The sequence below is a fragment of the Alexandromys fortis genome, unplaced genomic scaffold (genome assembly GCF_014885135.2).
Source record: "Alexandromys fortis isolate MF-2015 unplaced genomic scaffold, M_Fortis_MF-2015_v1.1 scaffold_171, whole genome shotgun sequence".
Classification (NCBI taxonomy): Eukaryota; Metazoa; Chordata; class Mammalia; order Rodentia; family Cricetidae; genus Alexandromys; species Alexandromys fortis.
The window spans coordinates 85,916-106,934 of record NW_026068066.1 but is presented as its reverse complement, the minus strand read 5'-3'; the positions used below and the strand labels follow the sequence as shown (position 1 = coordinate 106,934).

Below are 21,019 nucleotides of genomic sequence, written 5' to 3'. Positions count from 1 at the left end.
GGGACTATCGCCCCTGGATAGCACACACTCACCCGTCCAGATGGAACTCTTCAGCACCTAAACAGGGCCGCCTGGTAGCCCAGTGATCCAGGGACAGAAGGAAGGATGGGGCAGGCAATGCGGGATCCAGGAGAGCACAGGAGCCCCTGGAGCCCAGGCTGAGGGTGCCGGGCTCTCTTACTGGGGACCTTGAGGCTCACTGCTCTGGGTGGGTAGCCTTAGAGTAGGAGCCCCCTGGCTCATTTTTAACTTGGTGGCCAGAAGAGGGCATTATAACAGGTGACATCTGTCTCCTTTCCAGGTTTTATAAACTACTTGCTTGAATCCCAAAGAGTCATTTGACAGTTGGTTAAAACCTTACTTACTTCAGTTGCTTTTGTCTGCTCCGCTTCTCGCTGAAAGGTTAGTTTAACTGTTTAGAAACGACAGTGCTATAATTGTTACTTAATAGGCTCCCCTCATGTTAATGACCTTATTCGTCAGATTCTTTAAATACATGAATTAAAGAGTGGTTGTTGGAATTGAACTTGGCACTAGGCAAGAATTCCAGTGAGTTAATCCGTAGTCCAGTAGATGATGTTTAAAAACTTTTTTTCTAAAGGTCAAATAGTATTCATAAACAAATCAAAAGCTTCTGATTTTCTATTTTAAATAGTTAGTGATTATTTAAAAAGTCATGTGATTAGGAAGCACCTTAATAAAACTGAACTCATGCCAGATGGTGGTGGGACACGCCTTTAATCCCAGCACTCCGGAGGCAGAGGAAGGCGGATCTCTGAGTTCGAGGCCAGCCTGGTCTACAGAGCTAGTTCCAGGACAGGAACCAAAGCTACAGAGAAACCCTGTCTCGAAAATCAAAAAGGAAAAAGAAAAGTGAACTCGTGTGTGTGTGTCAGGGTTAAGGAGGAAGAGCAGCACAGTTTTAAGGTCTGCTTGCTTATTTTTCCTTGTTTTATAGGGTTGGTCCTGCTGTAAGAGAAGAACGACTGATTTTTCTGACTTTTTAAGCATTGTAGTAAGTACTTTTTATATTTCTTTTTATATTTCTCAAAGGACATCCTCCTAGAAACTGCAGGTGGAGCAGTCAGATCACTGCTGTCCACTAACGCAGCTATCAGGGCACGCCAGAGGGGAGTCATCTCTTCCACAGCCTCTAGAAATCCTTTGTTTGCCTTGGAGAATAGGATTTTATGTTAACTACAAACCATGCATACCATATATACATAAATATATTTTACATTCTTGATTTTGGTAGTCCTGAAAAGAAGGAAGTCACAGGCAGGCAATGATAAAGCGTTTTTAATTAGAGGCAGTAAAAAGAAACCAACGGGATGGTTCATTGTTTTATATGGCACCAAGAAAGAAAGCTGTTTCTATATTATAGATGAGAAAAATGAGTTGTAAAAGATTATTCAAGCTAAGACATATTTCAGTTTAATAGGAAAGTTGAAGCTTAGATTGAGATGTTAGATTGAGAGTCTTGTTTTAAGGCAGGGTCTCACAAAACCCAAGTACAAGTGAGGATGACCTTGAACTCCTGAACTTCTAACTTCCGAATCCAAATTCTGAGATTACAGCTGAAACTACACCAGGCTTAGTGGTATTGGAGGTCACACTCAGAGCTACATGCTAGACAAGCACTCTAACGACTGAGACTGCAGACGGTGGCCTTTTTGAATAGGCTTTGGCATATATACATAATTTGCTTCTTAAAGCACCCAAAATACAAACATGCATAATACATAAAGTAGGTGAAAGCATAACTGTTCGTTTGTATCTTTTACTGACAGGGATGTACAAAAGGTAGGCATAACAGTGAGAAGCCACCTGAACCAGTCAAGCCTGAAGTCAAGACTACAGAGAAGAAAGAGCTGTCTGAATTAAAACCCAAATTTCAGGAACACATCATTCAAGCCCCTAAACCAGTAGAAGCAATAAAAAGGCCAAGGTATACTCTATACAGCTGTTTGTATTTGTAAGACTATGATAATGGCATTTACCAGTGGTAATTCTTTCTAACATCGTATATAAAGGCATTTCTAATGAGGCCACTGTATGTGTTTTTCTTTTGGCAATAACCCTGTCATTTTTGAGAGCATGCCCACAATTGGGAAGTTGTACGTCTTCATTTTCTGGTGTATCTTTCCCATGTGGCATGGTGGAATTCAGTAAAAGAATTGTCCGTATGTACAGCTAGTTTAAATTAAAGGGCCACAGAGGCCTAAAGTAGAGGCCACTTACCTGTACTTTCAGGTTGAATATTAGTTACTTTCATTAGTACTTGGAGAGTTTTATTTTATTTGATTTGTGATAGCCTGCCTGTCAAAATACTTTAAGAATAGCTTTTGCCTCAGTTTGAAGTAGAATTAGATTGTTCATAATCTCCTAATCTCCTTCTGTTCAAACAAGTCTATATTATGAAAGATATTAATGGGTTTACTTGTGTAACACAAGAGCCTCAAACTGCACTTAAATAATGGTTGTTTTAGAACTTGAACTACAAAATGTAAACTCAGGATTTGGGCTCTAGATATGTCTCTCAGATGAGTTATTTTTCAATACAAGCCTGAGAAATCATTTAAATCAATTGAAGCTTTTATTCACGCTATAAATTTACAATCTTCCTTTTTCTTTATTATACTTAAATAAATTTATAGACTTACATATATAGCACGAGAATCCTAAGTTTCAATGTTTGTTTGCTCATTAATATTTTGAAGTATAGGCTATAGTTCAAGATCGGAATGCTTTTATTCCACCTGCATTATTCAGTCTTAGTAGACTGTCAAACACAAGCCTAGGCCATTAAAAAAAGTACTGGAAAAAGACAACAATTCTGTTATAGGTTGTGTTTTAATCTGTTACATCACAGTAGAGTTTCCTAGAATATAATAATAGTATGAGTTAATACCATTTTTTAAATGATGGACTTCAGATTTATGTTCTACTTAGGAGGCTATGAAAAAAATTAAATGTATTTTTTTTTTTTAATCTGTATGGGTATGTTTTGCCTGCATGTGTATCTGAGCACTTCCATTCCTGGTACCTATAGAGAACATCTGATTCTCCTGGAACCAGAGTTAGAACTCTTGCTCCCAATCTTTTGAAAGAACACTATGTTCTCCTAATCAGTGAGGTAGCTGTCCATCACTTAAACGTTTTATTTAAATCCATTTGATACATGAGTTAAATTGTTTCACTGTACTTTATTAATGTTTCCCAGTTCATCATTGTGGATGCAGAGCAAATTACCTATTATATATTTTATTGCTATATTTATTAATAGTCTTAATATTCACTTATTGCCAGACTTGGAAATTATATATAAAAATCTTAACCGTTATGAAATATTAAAAGATGGTTGTGATTTGCACTGTCATAAAATTGTATCTAAATTTGGAAGTCTGTATGTCATTTCTCCACATAAAGTTAATTGACTCTACTAATACAGATAAGTATGCTTTCACTTAGTGCTTAAGAATTTGTGCTCAGAGTTTACATTCCTAGTCTTTACTCCCTATAGCTCCACTGTGTAGTAGTGTCTTTTAATGCTAGCAGTGTCTTTACTATTTGAAACTTAATTTCTTAATAGAAGAATCATTTTATTAAAAGTTAAAATATTGATAAATGTTTATAAGATACTTTTTAAAGGAATAACTTAACAAATATTTCATGACTCACGGAAGATTTTTAAGGTCGTCAATATTAAGTACAAAGAAATACTTTGGTCAATTGATGATAATATAGCTTCAAAATTCTCCAGCCCAGATGAGCCAATGACAAACTTGGAATTAAAAATATCTGCTTCCCTAAAACAAGCACTTGATAAGCTTAAACTGTCATCAGGGAATGAAGAAGATAAGAAAGGTAAGTCCCTGTTTTTTTGTTTTTCACAATGTTCTTCTATGTAAGTAAGAGGTAGCTGTAGAGCACTGTGTGTGGAAGTGTAGCACACTGTAGGGAAGAACTTACTTCATTCCCAGATGCTGATGGCACCATGAAAGAGCATTCAGTTCCTCGATTATGTCCGTGTGCAAACTTAGCACCCCTTAATTCCTTTATCAACGAAATTTCTTCAATAACTGAAATGGTTTTTGCGCATCCTATAAAATCTATTTTCTTATCCATTGACCTCTGCTTACTATTAATGGGCAAAAATACCTTCCGTGATTTCTGCTGTATAAGAGCTTTAAAAGCCACAGAGAAACCCTGTCTCGGGGGAAAAAAAAAAAAGAGCTTTAAAATTGGATAAGCTCTGCATTATAGAATGAAAACATATCATTTGGGGGCATATACGCAAAACTAGATGTCCAGCTTTTTGTTTCTTTTGTTTGGAGAGAATTGTCCGGTAGCTTGTCTTGGATATTGCTTTGTGATTGAGGGTATCTTAGAATTCATAGCCCTCTTGCCTCAGCCTTCAAAGTGCTGGAATGTACAGCACCAGATCAGCTGGGCTGTGGGTTTCTTTTTCTCTATTTCTTTTTCTTTAAATCTTACTTATTTTATAGAAAGATTATTTTTAATACTAATACAACTGTGGGGTTCTATTTTAATATTGTAGTTTTAGATTTTATTCCTCTGTTTTAAAAGAACATAGTTATGAAACTTTGTGTTACCTTTTTTCCATTGCAGAAGAAGACAGTGATGAAATTAAGATTGGGACTTCTTGTAAAAATGGAGGGTGTTCAAAGGTATATATTATAAAACTTTGGCTTTATGGAGTAAAATTTTAACATGGACGCAAAGGGCTCTGAATCACTCTAAAGGTAGCAGACATCTGGATGCTAGTTAAATGTTGGGTACTTTGTTGAACACTAGGACTATAAATACAGTAGAGATTTTTCTAAGAGGAACATCTGGTAGAATTATGGGAATAAATCTAATTTAATTGACAATTACTAAGCATTTGATATATGCTAGACATTGGTTCAGGGGCTGGAGACAATAGTATCACACAAAAACCTGAGGAGTGAATATATTATGTGAGCAAGAGAACAGACTAGACCATTGAATAATTAATTCAGACACACTTGAAGTAAATTTAATAAACAGAGCAACTACAGAGGTTCCAGTCAGGGCCTACTTAAATAAGATTTGTTGGTGAAGATCTTTCTGATGCGGTACTAGGTTGGAATTGGGGGGAGGAGGACTAAACCTGGGAGTAGAACCATCCCTAGAGGGAGCAGGTCGAGAGGCTTTAGATCTGTGCTACTCAGGGCATGCAAGATCCCAGGGCTTGGGCAATCATTGAAAGCGTGGTTAAGGAAGTAATATACTTTGAATACTTGTGTCTTCAAGAATATGGATAATTAGTGAATTTCGGGTCACAGCCTAAGCCCCAAGAAGCCAAGTTCAGACACCCATCTTTGATAAGCCAATTTTTAAATAGATAAATTAATCTGAGAAAAGCAGGAAAGGCTTTTTTTTTAATACATGTGATCACATTGGGAAGAGGGACAAAGATCCAGCAGGTCCCCCTCACCCCCTCCAACGCCCCCTCCCCCGCCACCAGTCCATTTTCTGTAAGAGATGGCTTAAATAGAGGCCTAGAGGTATGTATAACTAAGTGGTCTCTGTTGGGAGCAGCCGTTTGTTCATTCTGGCTACTCAGACCCAAAATAATCACTTAGAAACCATATTATTTGCAGTACTGCTTGGCCAGAAGCTTTAAGCCTATTGCTAGTTAGCTCCTACATCTAGAATTAACCCATTTCCATTATTTTATATTTAACTGTGAGGGTCGTGGCCTACCAGCAAGGTTCCAGATGGCAGGTCGCATCTTTCCCCTGTGGTGGCTACATGGCATTTCCGTGATTCCTCCTACTCTCTCTTCCTCTATCTGCTTGGAACTCCTGCCTTGCCATATTCTGCTAAGTCACTGGCTGAAACAGATTTATTCATTAATCAATAAAAGCTACACATAGACAGAAGGACTTCCTACACCAGGTCCCAATCAAGGTCTGGTTCCACCAACCATAAACTCATCATGGTGTGGCTTTTCCATTTGACTGGCACAGAATTTAGGCCTTCTCTTCCAGCATGATATTCCTGTGGGTAATTTTCTTTTTTGGGGTCCATTGTTTAAGTAGTCTATTAGTTAAAATAAGGGACACAAGTGTCTGAAACGATTAAGAGCAGTGACTGCTCCTTCATACAGCCTAGGCTTGATTCTAACCATCTATATGGCACTTCACAACCATGTGCAACTCTAGGTCAAGGGGGTCCATTACCTCTTTTGTCCTCCCTGGGCTCCAGGCACACATTTGGTGCATAGACATGATTAGGCAAAATACTCATGCTGATAAAATAATGAAATAACAATAAAAGTGGTATCTTTATCGTTGCCGGACCAGTTATAGTTAAGAGTGAAGATGGGATGTCAGCAGGTTTGTTTTCCTTCTATGATGTTTGAGATTCCCTTGCTTACTAAAAGTGGAATGGAAACAGAAGTAGAACCTCATATGTATAAGGTAGAAGTTGTAAGTAAAAAGGGGTAAATTTTTTTTTCATTCTCAATTTTATTACTTTTTTTGAATTTCATTTAATTTAATTTGGTAGTATTCTTTTCATATTCCCAAGCCTTTCCAAATCCTCCCTACCCACCCAACTTCATGTTCTTTCTCTTTCTCTCAAGAAATAAGTAAATCACCGAATCATAACTGAAAGTGCACACATATAAAAACTGAAATCTGTTTTGTTTTGGTCAGCTCCTCGTGATCGTGAAGCCTGTCCTGGAGCATGGTTAGATTCCCCCCCCCCCCCTTTCTCACCAGGTACCAGTTGCAAATTGCTTCTTGGTTAGGTGTGCCCACTTTCCCTTCTCCGTGCTGGAGTTTTTCTTATGCTCCCCCCTACCCCCTTCAAGTCTTGTGCATGCTGTCACGGTCTCTGTTCGTATGTACATAAGTTCTATCTGGAGCACGCTGTTTCATTGGAGTCATCCACCACTTCTGGCTCATAGAATCTACTTCGTAGATTCCTGAGCCTTGAATATTCAGACATCCCATTTATGGCTGAGTGCTCCAAGCTTTCGCATTGTCTACCTACTGTCAAATTGTCTGTTAGTTACCATCAAACACAAGAAGCTTCTCTGATCTATGGTTAGCGATATATATTTCCCTGTGTTGTTCATTTAGCAGAGAAGTAGTAGTTTTCCCCCAGAGCACATGGTCTACCTGTCTAGCCTTGGGTTCTGGCCTCATTAATAGTTTGAGGTGTGGATTGAATCTTCTGGGGTGGGCCTTGAATCCAGTCAAAGGGCAATTTGTTATGCCCTCATATTCATGCTACCATTGCACCAGTCTCCAGTCTCACGGGCAGTTTGCCGTTAGAGGTCACAGGGTTCTTAGTTGGGTGCTGTTGGTAGAGAGTAGGAAAGGCAGTACAGGTGGCAGAGTCCAAGCAGAAATTCAACTCAATAAAAGTATCAACAATGGGGTGAGGGAGGTATATCTAACAAAACTGATTGCAGTAATACAGAGAAAATAATGGGAATGTCATAATACTGTTTCCTTATATGGGTTGAAATTAAGAGATAACCAAATTTAAGTGCCTTTAGTGGTGAAAAATTAAATTTTTAGGTTAGAGGATTTAAGAAATATTTAACCTATTTCATTGAAATAGTGAAATTTGTTAGAACTTGTTCACGAACAAACTTAAACTTGATGACTTTCAAAATGAAGCCGGCAGTATCTTCAGCTTCTTCACATGTTCCCCTGAAAAGATTATCTGTCAGCACGTATCTTGCTCTCTTTGTCCTCTTTCTTAATTTTCACTTGGGTTTGTTAGGTTTGTTTTAGGGAATATAACCATAATCTTGCCCTTTTGGGTGCTTTGTGAATGTCATTGTTGAGCATGTGCTACAATTGATAATTGATTTTTCCTTCCCACTGTTTTTTTTTTTAATAACACTGACCTTAAACACTTCAGTGTGTGACATACTAGAAATGGAATTAGATGTATGTGTTCATTTTCAGCAGATACGTAGACATAGGAGATTTCAAAAGGTTGCATATTCTATATGCTTGTCAGTACTGATGAATTGGATCCACATTGGCTCCTTTTGTCGTATCAGTGTTTTATAGTTCAGCTCTTGTGATAGAGCATACAGTCTTCTTACTTTGTGTTTCCTTGACCTCAGTGGTGTTATGTGCCCACTGATGTGCCTACTGCTCAGGTCTTTCCTCTCTGACCACATGCCCACGATCTCTCTGCTAGCCTTTCTTGTCATCCTTTCCCTAGCAGTCTTGTAGGAACTATTCATATCTTTTAGCTCCAGGTCTCTTGTCAGAGGTATTTCATTTGATTTCCACTGGGTTGATGATGCCATTGATAAACAAAGGGACTTTCAGTTTTCATGAAATGGAAGTTTTCCTTTTTTTTTTTTTTTCCTTTGTTGGCAGTGTTCTACTTTAAGAAGTACTTGTTTGTAACATGATGGGCCGGCTTGTTGGGGTTAATGTCCCACCCGGTACCCCACAGCTGGCAAGCCCTAAAGAAATCACACAAAGTCTACATTAGGTTATAAACCAATTGGCCCATTAGCTCAGTCTTCTTATTAGCTCTGGTAGCTTATATTAACCCATTATTCTTATCTATGTTAGCCATGTGGTTCAGTACCATTTTCAGTGGGGCATGTCACATGTTGCTTCTTCGGTGGTCTGGGCTGGAATGGGAGGAATGGGTTTCCTCCTTCCCAGAATTCTCCTGTTTTCATCGCCCCGCCTCTACTTCCTGTCTGGTTGACCCACCTATACTTCCTGCCTGGCCAATCACGGTTTATTTAAAACATGATTGACAGTATACAGACAAGTCTCCTGCACCACTTGTTCTGAGCTACATTTTTTCATGCAGGGGTACTTTATGTAAAACACAGAGTATGGTGGAAAATACGAGATTTTTTTTTTTTAAATAAAGGACATTCAAGGAGCATTTGCTAGTCCTTGAGTGAATTTAAACAGGTTAGTCTTTTGAGTTTGACCAGATTTTGTGATAACTTCAGAGGTAAAAAGGACAGATGTACTGATTCAGATTTGGAGGACTGGATGCATTTGGTGCCATTGGATAAGATAAGAAAAGAGACATTTAGGTGGCAGTAATGATAAGTTCAGATTCTAATATACTGGAATTTATGTACTTAAGGTGATAAACACCTAGTACTTTGGACCTACAGAAAAGAAACACAAAATCTTGGTCTTCTCTACTTTAGTTAGTATGATTATAAAATTAGAGAACATACTATCAGCTACATCCATGTTTTATTAACATAACTTTTTGTGAATTCATCTGTAGAGCCTTCATGTACAGCAGCAGTGGGGCCCGGATCTTCCAGACAAACCATGGATGTTTATATAGGTCTGCAGCCCATTTTACCATTTGTAGGGATAAGATATCACCATTTCCTGAAACTTCCAGAATTGCTTTTTAGATTTTCCATATTAATTAGTGATGCCCACACAGAGTATACTAAACACATAAATCATACTCTGTTTTCGGAAGAGTGTAAGACCCCTGATTCCAACACATTTCTGTAAATTTAAATATTTGAACTTAGTTCATTGTAACCTCATGCCTAAAAGCCTTAAAGCCTCTTATTTAGTAAGTTGGCTACCTTTCTGATTTCTTTCTTTGCAGGAATCTATAGTTTATTTATGTTCAAAAGAGAGGCATTTTCCACTTCTTGATGAATTTACCAGTGTTCTTATACCTGCTGTTATTTAAGTATTTTCTAAAGGCCTTATAGGTAACGAGTACTACAGATAGGTGTAAGATGCAAGTGTGAGATGAACAGCTAATTTTTTCTCTCTGTCTTTGTTTTTTAGACATACCAGGGTCTACAGAGTCTAGACGAAGTCTGTGTGTATCATTCTGGAGTACCTATTTTCCATGAGGGGTAATTTATGCATTCCTAATAAATTTATAGTAGTAATTCAAAATATTAAACTTTTATATCTTTAAACATTGCCATGCAGTTTTTGGAAAAATTTTACCTACATTACCATTTAATCCTTATAATCTAAGAAAAGGGCAGAGGCAGTTAGTTGCCTTCATAATTTTTAAGTAATCATTGTAATTTTTCAGTGTGTTCTTATTTAGACTTTGGTTGTGTGCATTGCCTCTACCTCAAGATACTCAGGCCTTAGCCTCCTGCAGAGAGCACTTAGAGGCATGTCCTACCGAGTGGCCTGAATTGCTTTTCTTAAAAGACTGTCATTCATTTTTAGGACATTAGAATTTTTGGCCATGGGGCACGGAAAGCCCATGCTTTTTCATAACTCTCAATTTTGAGTTTGTCTCTATACTGTGTTTTCAAATACTTCGGATGCCTGGAGATACGTAATTTTCAGTTACCTATGCAGGGTTTTATCTCAAGTTAGTAGTAGTGGTTTTTCCTTCTTTGAGATCGTTCCATCATGTGTGGAAGCACTAGTTTCTACCTTGTTCCTTGGTCTTTAGTGGGTTGTTGAAGTGTGGCTATTACAGTATTCATTCATATCACTTTTGGTAGCTTCATGAAGGAGTTAGGGTGTACATTCTCAGTGAGAAACTAGGCTTGGAATTTGTGATTATAGATTTATTCAAAAGCTAAGTTAATAAAATAAATGTCACCCTGGTTTTTAAATAATTAGTTTTCCTAGTATGTATCCATTTTAACTGTTCACTAATAAATACTTGCAAGATATTTAAAGTTGGAGTATTTATTTCTTAATTACATCTGTTTTAATGATAACTTTAATCCATTGTCTGATTTAAAGGATGAAATATTGGAGCTGTTGTAGAAGAAAAACCTCAGATTTTAATACATTCTTAGCCCAGGAGGGCTGCACAAAAGGGAAACATGTGTGGACTAAAAAAGATGCGGTAAGTCACCTTTCAGGCTCACATACTGACCTGTGATCATCCAAGCCATGTTTAAAAGATCTGAAATTACCATGTGTTTATAGCATAAAACTAGCTTTCTTACAAGGTAAGTAAAGCATTGGCATATGTACAAAGTAGTGCATCTCAGTCTCCCAACAAAATAACCCTGTGTGTATTAATGCAGGTATGTGAGTTTTCAGAAATACTTTAAACCTACTAAAATTGGAAAATGCTTGTCTTATTAAAATTAGTTTCACAGGGGCTAGAGAGTTGGCTCCATGGGTAAGAGCACTTATTGTTCTTTCAAAGGATTGAGATTCAGTTCCCATCCCATCATCCAGAGACTCACCATTAGACATCATACATGTATGTGGTACACAGACATACATGCAAGGAAAGCAAGCCCTCACACACATAAAGTAAATCTAAAAATGTATTAGAAGAAATTAGGTTCACAGCCTTTCCTACTTTGAAAATTGTCTCATAAAAGCACTTTATTAATTCAATGTTACTAAACCAATAGTTAGCCCTCTACTTCTTTTTTTGCTCACAAAATTAATTCCACCATACATACGGTCCCTCCATCTGGTGTTCACAGTGGGATTTCTTTGAATGCCTCTGCTTGCTCTGGGGAAATTTATCAAGGAGGAAAGAGTTGCAGTGCATCAGTTCCTATCAAAATATTTTAGGGCTATGAACCCTAACCCTTAATCTCTTTAAGTTGAGAAAATAAAACCAGTTTGTTGCTACATAAAGGTTTGTATGCCAGATCTTATTATTTTAATAGCATGATTAATCCAAACAAATTTTTGTGCTGTGCTGACATTGGTAACTTTAGGAACCTTTCTGGTTTATAAAACTTCTATGTTTTAACTCAAGGATGAACTTTCAGGCTAGACATGTGTTCAGTCTTTGGTATGTCATTGTTGTCATTTTGAATCATAGATTACTTACCATAAAACTTGCAGAAATATTTTATTAGCAGAAAATGGGGTATGCTTGTATATTTTCTCTGAGATCAAAACCTTAAATACTTTCAAAAAATAAATTTTATGCTTCACTTTTTGTTTAAAAGTTAAGAGTGTATTTCTTGGTGAAATGTAACTATTTTTTCTTTCTTTTAAATAAAAGTGATTTGTTTTTGAAATGAATTGATACTATAGTAAAGCACTAGGAATAATGGTCATTTCAAGACTCGCAGTCAACAGATGATTTCTGCAAACTGACATTTTCTGCATGCTAATATGAAAGGACAAGATAATTTAATAATCATAGGAATAGTTATTAGTTGACAGTGTGTGTGTTCATGCATACATGGTATGATGGTTCTGTGTTTGGTGTCTTCCTGTGTCATCACCGTGTTTGATGAAATATGGGTTCTCTCTGAGCCCAAAGCTCATCATTCCAGCTGTGGAATCTTGTGATTAACCTTCTGGCACCAGGATTACAGAATCATGCTACCATATGTGACTTTTTTTTTTTATGTTGATGTTCCAAACTCAGCCCCTCATACTTGCAAAGCAGGCATGGTACTGAGCTAAGTCCCCAGCCCTAATACCACCCAAACCTCTTCATTTGTACAAAATAAACTCAAGGTTCTCAGACTTTCAAGTCTTGTGTTGTCTTGTTTATCTTACCAAACAAATTCCTTTCTCATTTCTGTCTTCAAAGAATGACTCTGTGACAGAACTTAATGGACAATAGGATGTGAATGGAATAAAGTTTAGTAAGGCTTGTGAAATTGTCTCCTAAGTGAACAGTAACTGTATAGCCCTAAAGGAGAAAAGCCAAACTGGAGAAATGAGGGTGTTCTCACATCGTAAACTTGTTAAGATATCTGTATCATAGTTTATTGTTTAAACCTCTTGGTGGAATCTTTAGATGTGTTACCCCAAAGCATTAAGTGCTTCATTGTGCATAGTGAATTTTCCTCTATTAGCTGAGCGAGTTGTTTTAAAAAAGTTATGTTGTCTCTTAAGATCACAAGGTTTGTATTACATTACAGGGGAAGAAAGTTGTTCCATGTAGACATGACTGGCATCAGACTGGCGGTGAAGTTACCATCTCAGTGTATGCTAAGAATTCACTGCCAGAGCTCAGCCAGGTGGAGGCAAACAGTACACTGGTGAGTCTATGAACTGACTGAGTAAAATTACCCTCAACTCATTATTTGTTCATATTTTCTCAGACTTCTTAGCTCTGATCAGAAAATTAATGACTTTTATAGAAACAGTATTTTAAGTGAAAAATCAGTGTTTCTGTGTGTTTCTAAAATTTGTTCTTCAGAACACTGTGTTCTGAAGTTTTCTAAATATGTAGTATCTTAGAAGAATCACAAAATACAGGTTTTTCTGTATGAACCTTTCAGTTAATTTTTTTATTCTCATACTCATTTTCTTAAAGGAAGCAGGAAGTTGGGGAGCCACCATTGACATTTTCTCATGGTTTAAGTAATGTCCATCTTGTCTTTGTAATCAGTGCTTGGTTTCACAAACCTTCACTCTGATCAGTTATCACTCTTGACTGGATGTGATTCACTGTTTTACTGCATGCTTAGTGTGTATTAAGGCCTGGTTTTCAATATCTACCACCAAAAAATAACAATTTATCTATTTCAGTTAAATGTTCACATTGTATTTGAAGGAGAGAAGGAATTTCATCAAAATGTGAAACTGTGGGGTGTAAGTATTATGAATCCACTTATTTATTTTTCCTGATAATGAAAAAAATTAGAATGAATACTCATGGAAAGTTGATGAATGAAACCTTAATGTGTCTATTAAGATACTTAAATTGCATAAAAAATGGCTCCAGAGGCTTGATTTTTGACATTAGAATGAGCAAGATGTGTTTTTCTGAGACCAATAAAAGCACCAAGTTAATGTTTACTCTTGATGTGTTGTAGGTGATTGATGTTAAACGGAGTTATGTAACTATGACTGCAACCAAGATTGAGATCACCATGAGAAAGGCAGAGCCCATGCAGTGGGCTAGTCTTGAACTGCCCACAGCCAAAAAGCAGGAGAAACAAAAAGAAGAAATTGCTGATTGATTGGAAGAGAAGCAGAAAACTTTTGTCTGATTTAGAGTTCTCAATGTGTGTGGTGAAGTAGTAGCTTGCTGCTGTAACCTTTTTGTTGTTTTTTAATCTGCCATTTTAGGGTTATCATGAGTTTCTTTAAAGCCAAAGTCTCTTGATTTTTTTGTGCCTCTATCTTTCTTTTGAGTTCCATATTAAGACTCCAAGTCTCCTCAATAATAAAAACATAGTTGTTACCCCACACACAAAGGGAGGAAAAAAACTCATAAGTATAATTGTAGTATTTCTTAGTAAAAATTATTATAAGCAGAGAAATAAAAGGATTTTTTTTATCCTTATATTACCGTTAGCCTTAGAACGGTAGAAAGGTGTAATATAAAAAATTTAATTGGCCTTTTCATGAACTTTGTTACTGTAATAAAGTTTTGTTTCCCCTATGAGGTGGTTACTTCAGTAGTGCTAACCCTAAAGCAGTGTAGTCACTGTCTCTGTAGTGCTCACAGAATTCGTTTGCAGTTCATTTAATTTCAGAAAGGTACACCAATATCTATAGTTCTTGTCAAGCAATATAATTTAAGACTATAGGAAATAAAATTAAGTTTATAGAAGCATCAATTTGGTTAAAATTTATCATTTCATAAGAGTAAGCAATAATGTTTTGAAAATCTTTTTAATTATTTAAAGGTGTTTTTATGATATTTTGATTAAATTTTATTAAATTTCTAGTCTAAATCTCTTAGAGATTATCTCTGTCTCCCAGATGAAAACTGTTTCTATAAAATTGTGACTGTGTAGCTTTGTTGAGATGTGTTAAGGTATGTGTGAGGCTTGAATCTGGAATGCCTCTGAGAGCTTGTTTTGAGTCCCCAATTTACGGCTCTGTTTTGAAGGCTGTGGAACTTTTTGGATGTTGGGCCTGGTTGGGTTCTCTAGGAGTGAGTCTTTAAGGATTATACACCCCTGCTGTCAGGGCATGGAGCCACCTCTGTCCAGCACTCTCAGTGCTGCCTCCCAGCCATTGTATGTAAACTGTATCCTCTGAAACTGCGAGCCAAAATAAACCTTTGCTCCCTTGATTGTTTGTGTCGTGTGCTGTGGTCAAGGCGACAAGAACAAAGTATGCAGTACAGAACAAGGACAACTGCGTGTTCTGTGTTAGTGTAGCTGCCTGATTCTTTGGAATTTTTCTAAGGGTTTCACGAAGAGGTTGACAAGTTTACCAGTACAATACTGATTTTATGTTATACCTCATTTCTATTAATTTTATATGACACAGAACATTTATATTTATGCCAATTATAGCCGTTAATGAATAGGTTACTTTTTGAGGCACAGCTCAAGGGGAAACCTGTTATGTGAAGGTTAGAATTCTAGTAAATTGGTGCCTTAAACTGGTATAAATCAAAATGAAAGTTAAAGGTGTTTACGTTGGTATTAATGGAATTCTTACAAAGAAAGTATGAGTATAGTCAAAATATCTTAGTTAATAAAGAATTTGGTTGGGCATTGGAGAGAGCTCCCTTAACAGCACTGGCTGTTGGGTTGATTCCCTGCACCCATATGGCAACTTATATACTCAAGGAACTCTACTTCAGTTACTGGTCCCTCTTCTGGACTCTGGGCACCAGGCAAGTATGTTGTTCACGTTAGATACAGCCAACTGTATGCATCATTCTGTCCATCTAGTTCTGTCAACAAGTGTAAAGACACAAATCTAGTCTTTAAGCTCTACTGATACAAGGGCATGCTCACATTTTTTTGGCAATGAAAAACTGGGATACAAATATTGTCTCTTAAGTCTTTAGTTAGACATGAATTCATTTAGAAAAGTGATCTTACTTTCTGCCTGGGGGAAGAGGTTGAATCGGTTTTACTGTTAAAACAAATGATGTTTCCTAACCTCAGACCTGGTTGCACAGCACTGTTTTCATTTTTAGTACATTGTGCGGTGGTTACGTTTGTGACCATTTAATTGTTATTTCCTTCCAGAACCTCTGTGTGTCACTCAGATAAAAATTAAATGAAATCACATTAAACTCTATGTTAAATTAACAGTATTTACTCTATGTTAAAGTAACAAGTATTTTTAAAGAATGTTTTACTCTGTCAATTTATTAAGAAAGGTTAATGAAATGCTTGTTAGATCGAAGATATTTCTGTTACATACATGCATTTTTATTACAGCATCAAAGCAGCCAAACCTAGATATATTTTATACATGTTGTAACTTATTGTAGCATGGGAACGTAAATGTTGTTTTTCTTGCCTAGTTTTGCTTGCACAAAGGAATTAATATCCTAAATTGGCCTGTCTTTTCTAACTGCTTATTTTGAAATAACTTTAGGTTGCCAGGCTTTCTTTATGGTTAGTATGTCATCTCCCCATGTTAAAATTTACATAAAAAGTTTACAGAAGTAAGACATTAATCTTTACATAATTTAAAATAAAATGATTAATTTTAACCTTTCTAATAGAATTCTTAAAGGGAAATTTTTGGAGCCTGTCTTATAATGTAAGCCAGTAATGTAAACAATTAAAATATGAATTGAAATCAGCTGTTTATAGGCTGACTGTACATTTACAGAACTATAGTCAGTGCACTGGTTGAGCTTTGCCATTGTATCTTGTGCTAGGGATTTTGTCTTTACATAGATCTTGTTTGATTTTCTTATCAGTTCATCAGAATGAAGAGAACTATTAAAAGATTCTTGCAGATACTTTGAGTTCTGAGTTACTGCTTCTAACCCTTTTCTTAAAATGATTCTCTGGGAACGGGAGAAATAGTGTGCAGTGGTTAAGAGCACTTCAACTCCAGAGGAGCTGAGTTCACTTGCCAGCACCCATTGTGGTTAGCTTATAACCTGTAATTTCAACTCCAGTGGATCTGTTGCCCTCTTCTGGCATGTGTGATGAGCACCCACAAACACGCAGCATGAATGAATGAATAAGATCACTCTGAAAATTGCGTGTTGTATACACCCGTAGTAAACTTTAAAAACTCTTAAAGATACTTAAGTATATATTGTTTTTTTTTTTTTTTTAACTCTTTAAGTTTGAAAAGTAAGGATTGTTTTTTGCTGGGGTTTTGTTGCAGATTATCTTATTTGACTTTAATCTATAGTAATTTATCCAGTATTGCTCCATGGCTTTATTCTAAAATATGAGCTATTAAGTTCAGCTTGTTATTTTGAGGTTTTTATTGGCATGTCTGATTTCTTTCGTCGGTAGGTCATGTTTTTCCCTGCTTGCTTGTCTCTTGTTCTTACAACTACATTTCATCCCGCCTGCATGGGCCTTTTAATCAATGATAGATGCCTGTGCCCTTGGACGTGTAGCATTCATTATCCCTAAAACACCTAGCTTGCCAAGTTTCTCTGTATGAACTTTGTGCTTTGTTTTTGAGTTTTTGTGGCATTCTTAGATGTGTGGAATTTCTTCAAGAATAGGTTTACAAAGACTATTTTCATGGATGGTCTTTAGACATTTTTAGGTCACTTAAAGATTTTGTATCAAAATAGCTTTAGTTGTTACTCCTTTTCCACTAAGCAGATATCCTATTGAAGTAATTAAATTATATAATTATCTTTTTAAAAAAGATTTTCCTAATTAGTCTAATTAAACATGAAAAAGGAAAACCTCCCAAAGCTTGAAGCACCAAATAAACAACAAAGATGTTGGATAAGTCTTCCTGTTTTATGTTTTACTTGTTAGTCTTTTTGCTGCCTGCATGTTGCTTTGGCTGCTTCTGTTTGGACCAACTAATGGGAGCCTATCTTCTACTGCACTCACTATTTGGCATATTTGGGTAGCTGTCAATGACAAGCATACACCAGTAATGGACTGGCATTGTTTTAAGAACATCGGTGCACGAAAACTTAACTGCTCACGGCTACTCTGTGAGGGATGTTGTTTTGTACTACAGGTAAGGAAAAGGATTCATGTCACTGGTTAGACTCAGAGTTGAAGCCAGTAAGCTGTGGAATAAAGATGGCACACTCAGACATTGGGAATTTGTTCCCTGCGTCTGTGTCCAGACATACTCTGTATGATCAGCCGAATGGATAGGTTTTCTAAAATACTGCCACGTTGCATGGGAAACGGGTCGCTCTTAGCAAATGGTATGTTTTGTTAGAAAATAATTTCACAAAATATGTCATTTTTGCCTGGATGGCTTTGGTTGATAGTCTATTAAAAACTCATCGTTTGTGATTTGACAACTCTTAGAGTGTGGTTTCTCCCAAGATGATTGAAGGAAAACGCAGAATCCTCAATGCAACAAATCCTAATAGTTTTCATAGCCATTCAGGTAGTGTTAAATACCTTGTAGATGTGAACGCTAGAACCTGCAGTCAAACACCAGCAAACGCAGCTTTGCTTCCCTGTTAATGTAAGCTCGGTTGAAAACGGACAAATTTACAGTGTCTACAACTATTCCTGATATAGGGATAAGGGTTTAGCTACTAAACAGTTCAGGATCATTAGGTTTTTGTTTTCTGGTGGGCCAGTGGTAGTCAGAATACCATTTCTAGACTAGCTTGATCATCCCTCAATGAAAATTGGTTAGAAATGCGAGTGCTTGGTCCCCAGCTCTACATACTGAGTTAGAAAATTGAAATGGGGGCTCAGAGGTTAAGAGCATTGCCTGCTCTTCCAAAGGTCCTGAGTTCAATTCCCAGCAACCACATGGTGGCTCACAACCATCTGTAATGGGGTCTGGTGCCCTCTTCTGGCCTGCAGGCATACACACAGAAAGAATATTGTATACATAATAAATAAATAAATATTTTAAAAAAAAGAAAATTGAAATGGAACCTAAAGCTGCAAAGTAATTTCCAGGTATAACAATTTTTTGATTTTATTTTAAAATTTGTCTTTGTGCCTAATGGTAGTTTTGCGTATAAAATATGTATTAATCACGTCAAGGAAGTAAGCATTTGCATCTCTTCAGCCACTAAGTTCTCTTTTGGCCATTTTGAAATACACCGTGTGTTGTGAGATGCTTGCAAGCTCAAAGCTGAGTTCCTTTTCCACTTTTTTTCATATGAACAATACAGCTTACATATTAAAGCAGTTTGATACAGGCATTTTGGAGGTGGGAAAAAGGAAGAAGGCCCAAAATAGACCAGGAAAGAAAATTAACAAACTATGATCCTGAACTGGGGACAAGAGAGTACACATTTTGAATAGCTCCTAGGTTTGAGTATAGAGGGACAGTCCAAAGGAGGCAGACAACAGATTTTGGAAGTAATTGATTCTCAAAGACTGCTGAGTCACAAATGAAGTTGCCTGGCCTTTAAGGAAGCTCTGAGTAAATCAGCAGGATGTAAGATTATGCAACTTGATACAGCGATGATAGTATTCTGACCACATTTGACCGCACCTTTTTCATTCTGAGAAAAGTGAGAAACACTTGGCACAGATGGTGCAGACACAACATAAATGAGTTCAGTAAGAGGTTCGTTTACATTAGCATACCACATGTTTGAAGGCCACCACCAAGCCTTCTATAATGTGCCTCCCAGAGGAGACTTCTAAGAAGGAAAAATGAAGATTGAGTGAACAAACCCACACAAGCCAGTGAGTGCACTTCAGGCCTTGACTCTGTGTCAGTGATTAACATACAATACATTCATTCTTAAGGGAGAAAAAAATGAAAGTTGGTCAAATTCCACAAGTTGGTTGTAATAAATAGATAAAATTACAAGATATTTTTGTAAGACTTTAGTTTTCTGGTAATCTTAAAGTCAGATACAAACAGATCCCAAGCTATCTGCTTCCTACTAGAAGCCATGTTGGCCACTTTGGATACCTTAAGATTTCTTGTCTCCTTGCTTCCCAGCAAAAAGAGATAGCACAGGAAGGTGTCATCTTTAAAAGGCAGGAAGTCTTTCTAAAGCAGTGAAATAAGAGGAAATCAGGATTGAAAAGTGGGTGATGGAATTCAGATCTGTTTCTTCAGGCAGATAAAGTAGCTGTAAGACTGCATTAGAGAACATTTGAGACGTGTTGATTGTGGCTTCCATTTAGGAATTAAGTTATTTGAAACTGCACAAACCAAGTGGTTATTCTATTAGTTTGTATCAAACACTGACAAGTATTTTATGTTAGCTTTATTTTTGAGGACCTCCCCATGATTAGACTATTGTTATTATCCATATTCACAGGAAAATCTGTAATTTTCTGTAATTTTCCTAAGGTCACAGATGGAATAAAGTGCAATTCAATTTTAGCGGGGGGGGGGGGCGGGAGGCTCTGCCTCCAAAGTTCTTAAATTTAACCATGACCCTAAAGATAGCATTCAAGGGCTGGAGAGATGGCTCAGTTCTGAGTTCAATTCCCAGCAACCACGTGGTGGCTCACAACCATCTACAGTGGGATCTGATGCCCTCTTCTGGAATAAAAGTACACATGCAGATGAAGCACTCATATTCATAAAAAAATAAAGAAATCTTAAAAGATAGCATTCAAAATTGAAATTATTACATTTCTGCTTTTCTTACATCAAATTGTTGAATTATTAAATCACAATGCTTTGATGTGGCAGCTTAGATTAATGCAGCCAAATTGTAATAAATATATAAACAACTTTAATGGAAAAATCAGACTCACAAAACCAAGGTTACCGCGGAGCACAGGAAACAGGAAAGGGTGCACAGGCTTCTGCGCGTCCAATTTATCAGTAAACATTCGCCAGAGGCAAGCCCGCCCCCTTAAGAGGCTGGCCTAACCCTATATCTCCCCCTTTTGTCTAAATAAGACAGAACTAAAACAACTACAACTATAAACAATAATAACAAATAATAAATATAACAAACACTATAGAGAATATATATGTTTTATTGGGGTTGAGGGGATGGGGAGATGTTTTATGGAATTAGGGGTATGTTCGAAAAAAAGGGGGATTAACTGGTTTGATGGGATGATTGGTATTTGTGAGTTACTGTTTTTAGAAAATTGTATTGGTACTGTTTCCTGTATATTGACATATTGAATATTGAATGTGAGTGTTCCTACCTCTATTTTTGTATAAGAGTATGCTTATATTGTATTGATACATCTACCATATCACAATGTACATTTCTACCTCTGATACTATTTATGTAATAACATTGTTTACAT

At 36.8% G+C, this 21,019-nt stretch overlaps 1 protein-coding gene across 1 annotated transcript in view; it reads left to right on the top strand.

Moving 5' to 3' along the window:
• The window catches only part of Chordc1 (cysteine and histidine rich domain containing 1), a 27,966-nt gene extending 12,990 nt beyond the window's left edge, over positions 1–14,976 (top strand). Inside the window, exons 3-11 of the mRNA XM_050120602.1 lie at positions 959–1,015; positions 1,791–1,948; positions 3,764–3,867; positions 4,633–4,691; positions 9,822–9,892; positions 10,755–10,860; positions 12,866–12,985; positions 13,479–13,541; positions 13,766–14,976. Coding sequence (XP_049976559.1) covers positions 959–1,015; positions 1,791–1,948; positions 3,764–3,867; positions 4,633–4,691; positions 9,822–9,892; positions 10,755–10,860; positions 12,866–12,985; positions 13,479–13,541; positions 13,766–13,912 — 885 coding nt within the window. The 3' untranslated portion in view covers positions 13,913–14,976. The remainder of the gene's footprint in view (positions 1–958; positions 1,016–1,790; positions 1,949–3,763; positions 3,868–4,632; positions 4,692–9,821; positions 9,893–10,754; positions 10,861–12,865; positions 12,986–13,478; positions 13,542–13,765) is intronic.
• Positions 14,977–21,019: the final 6,043 nt, after the last annotated feature.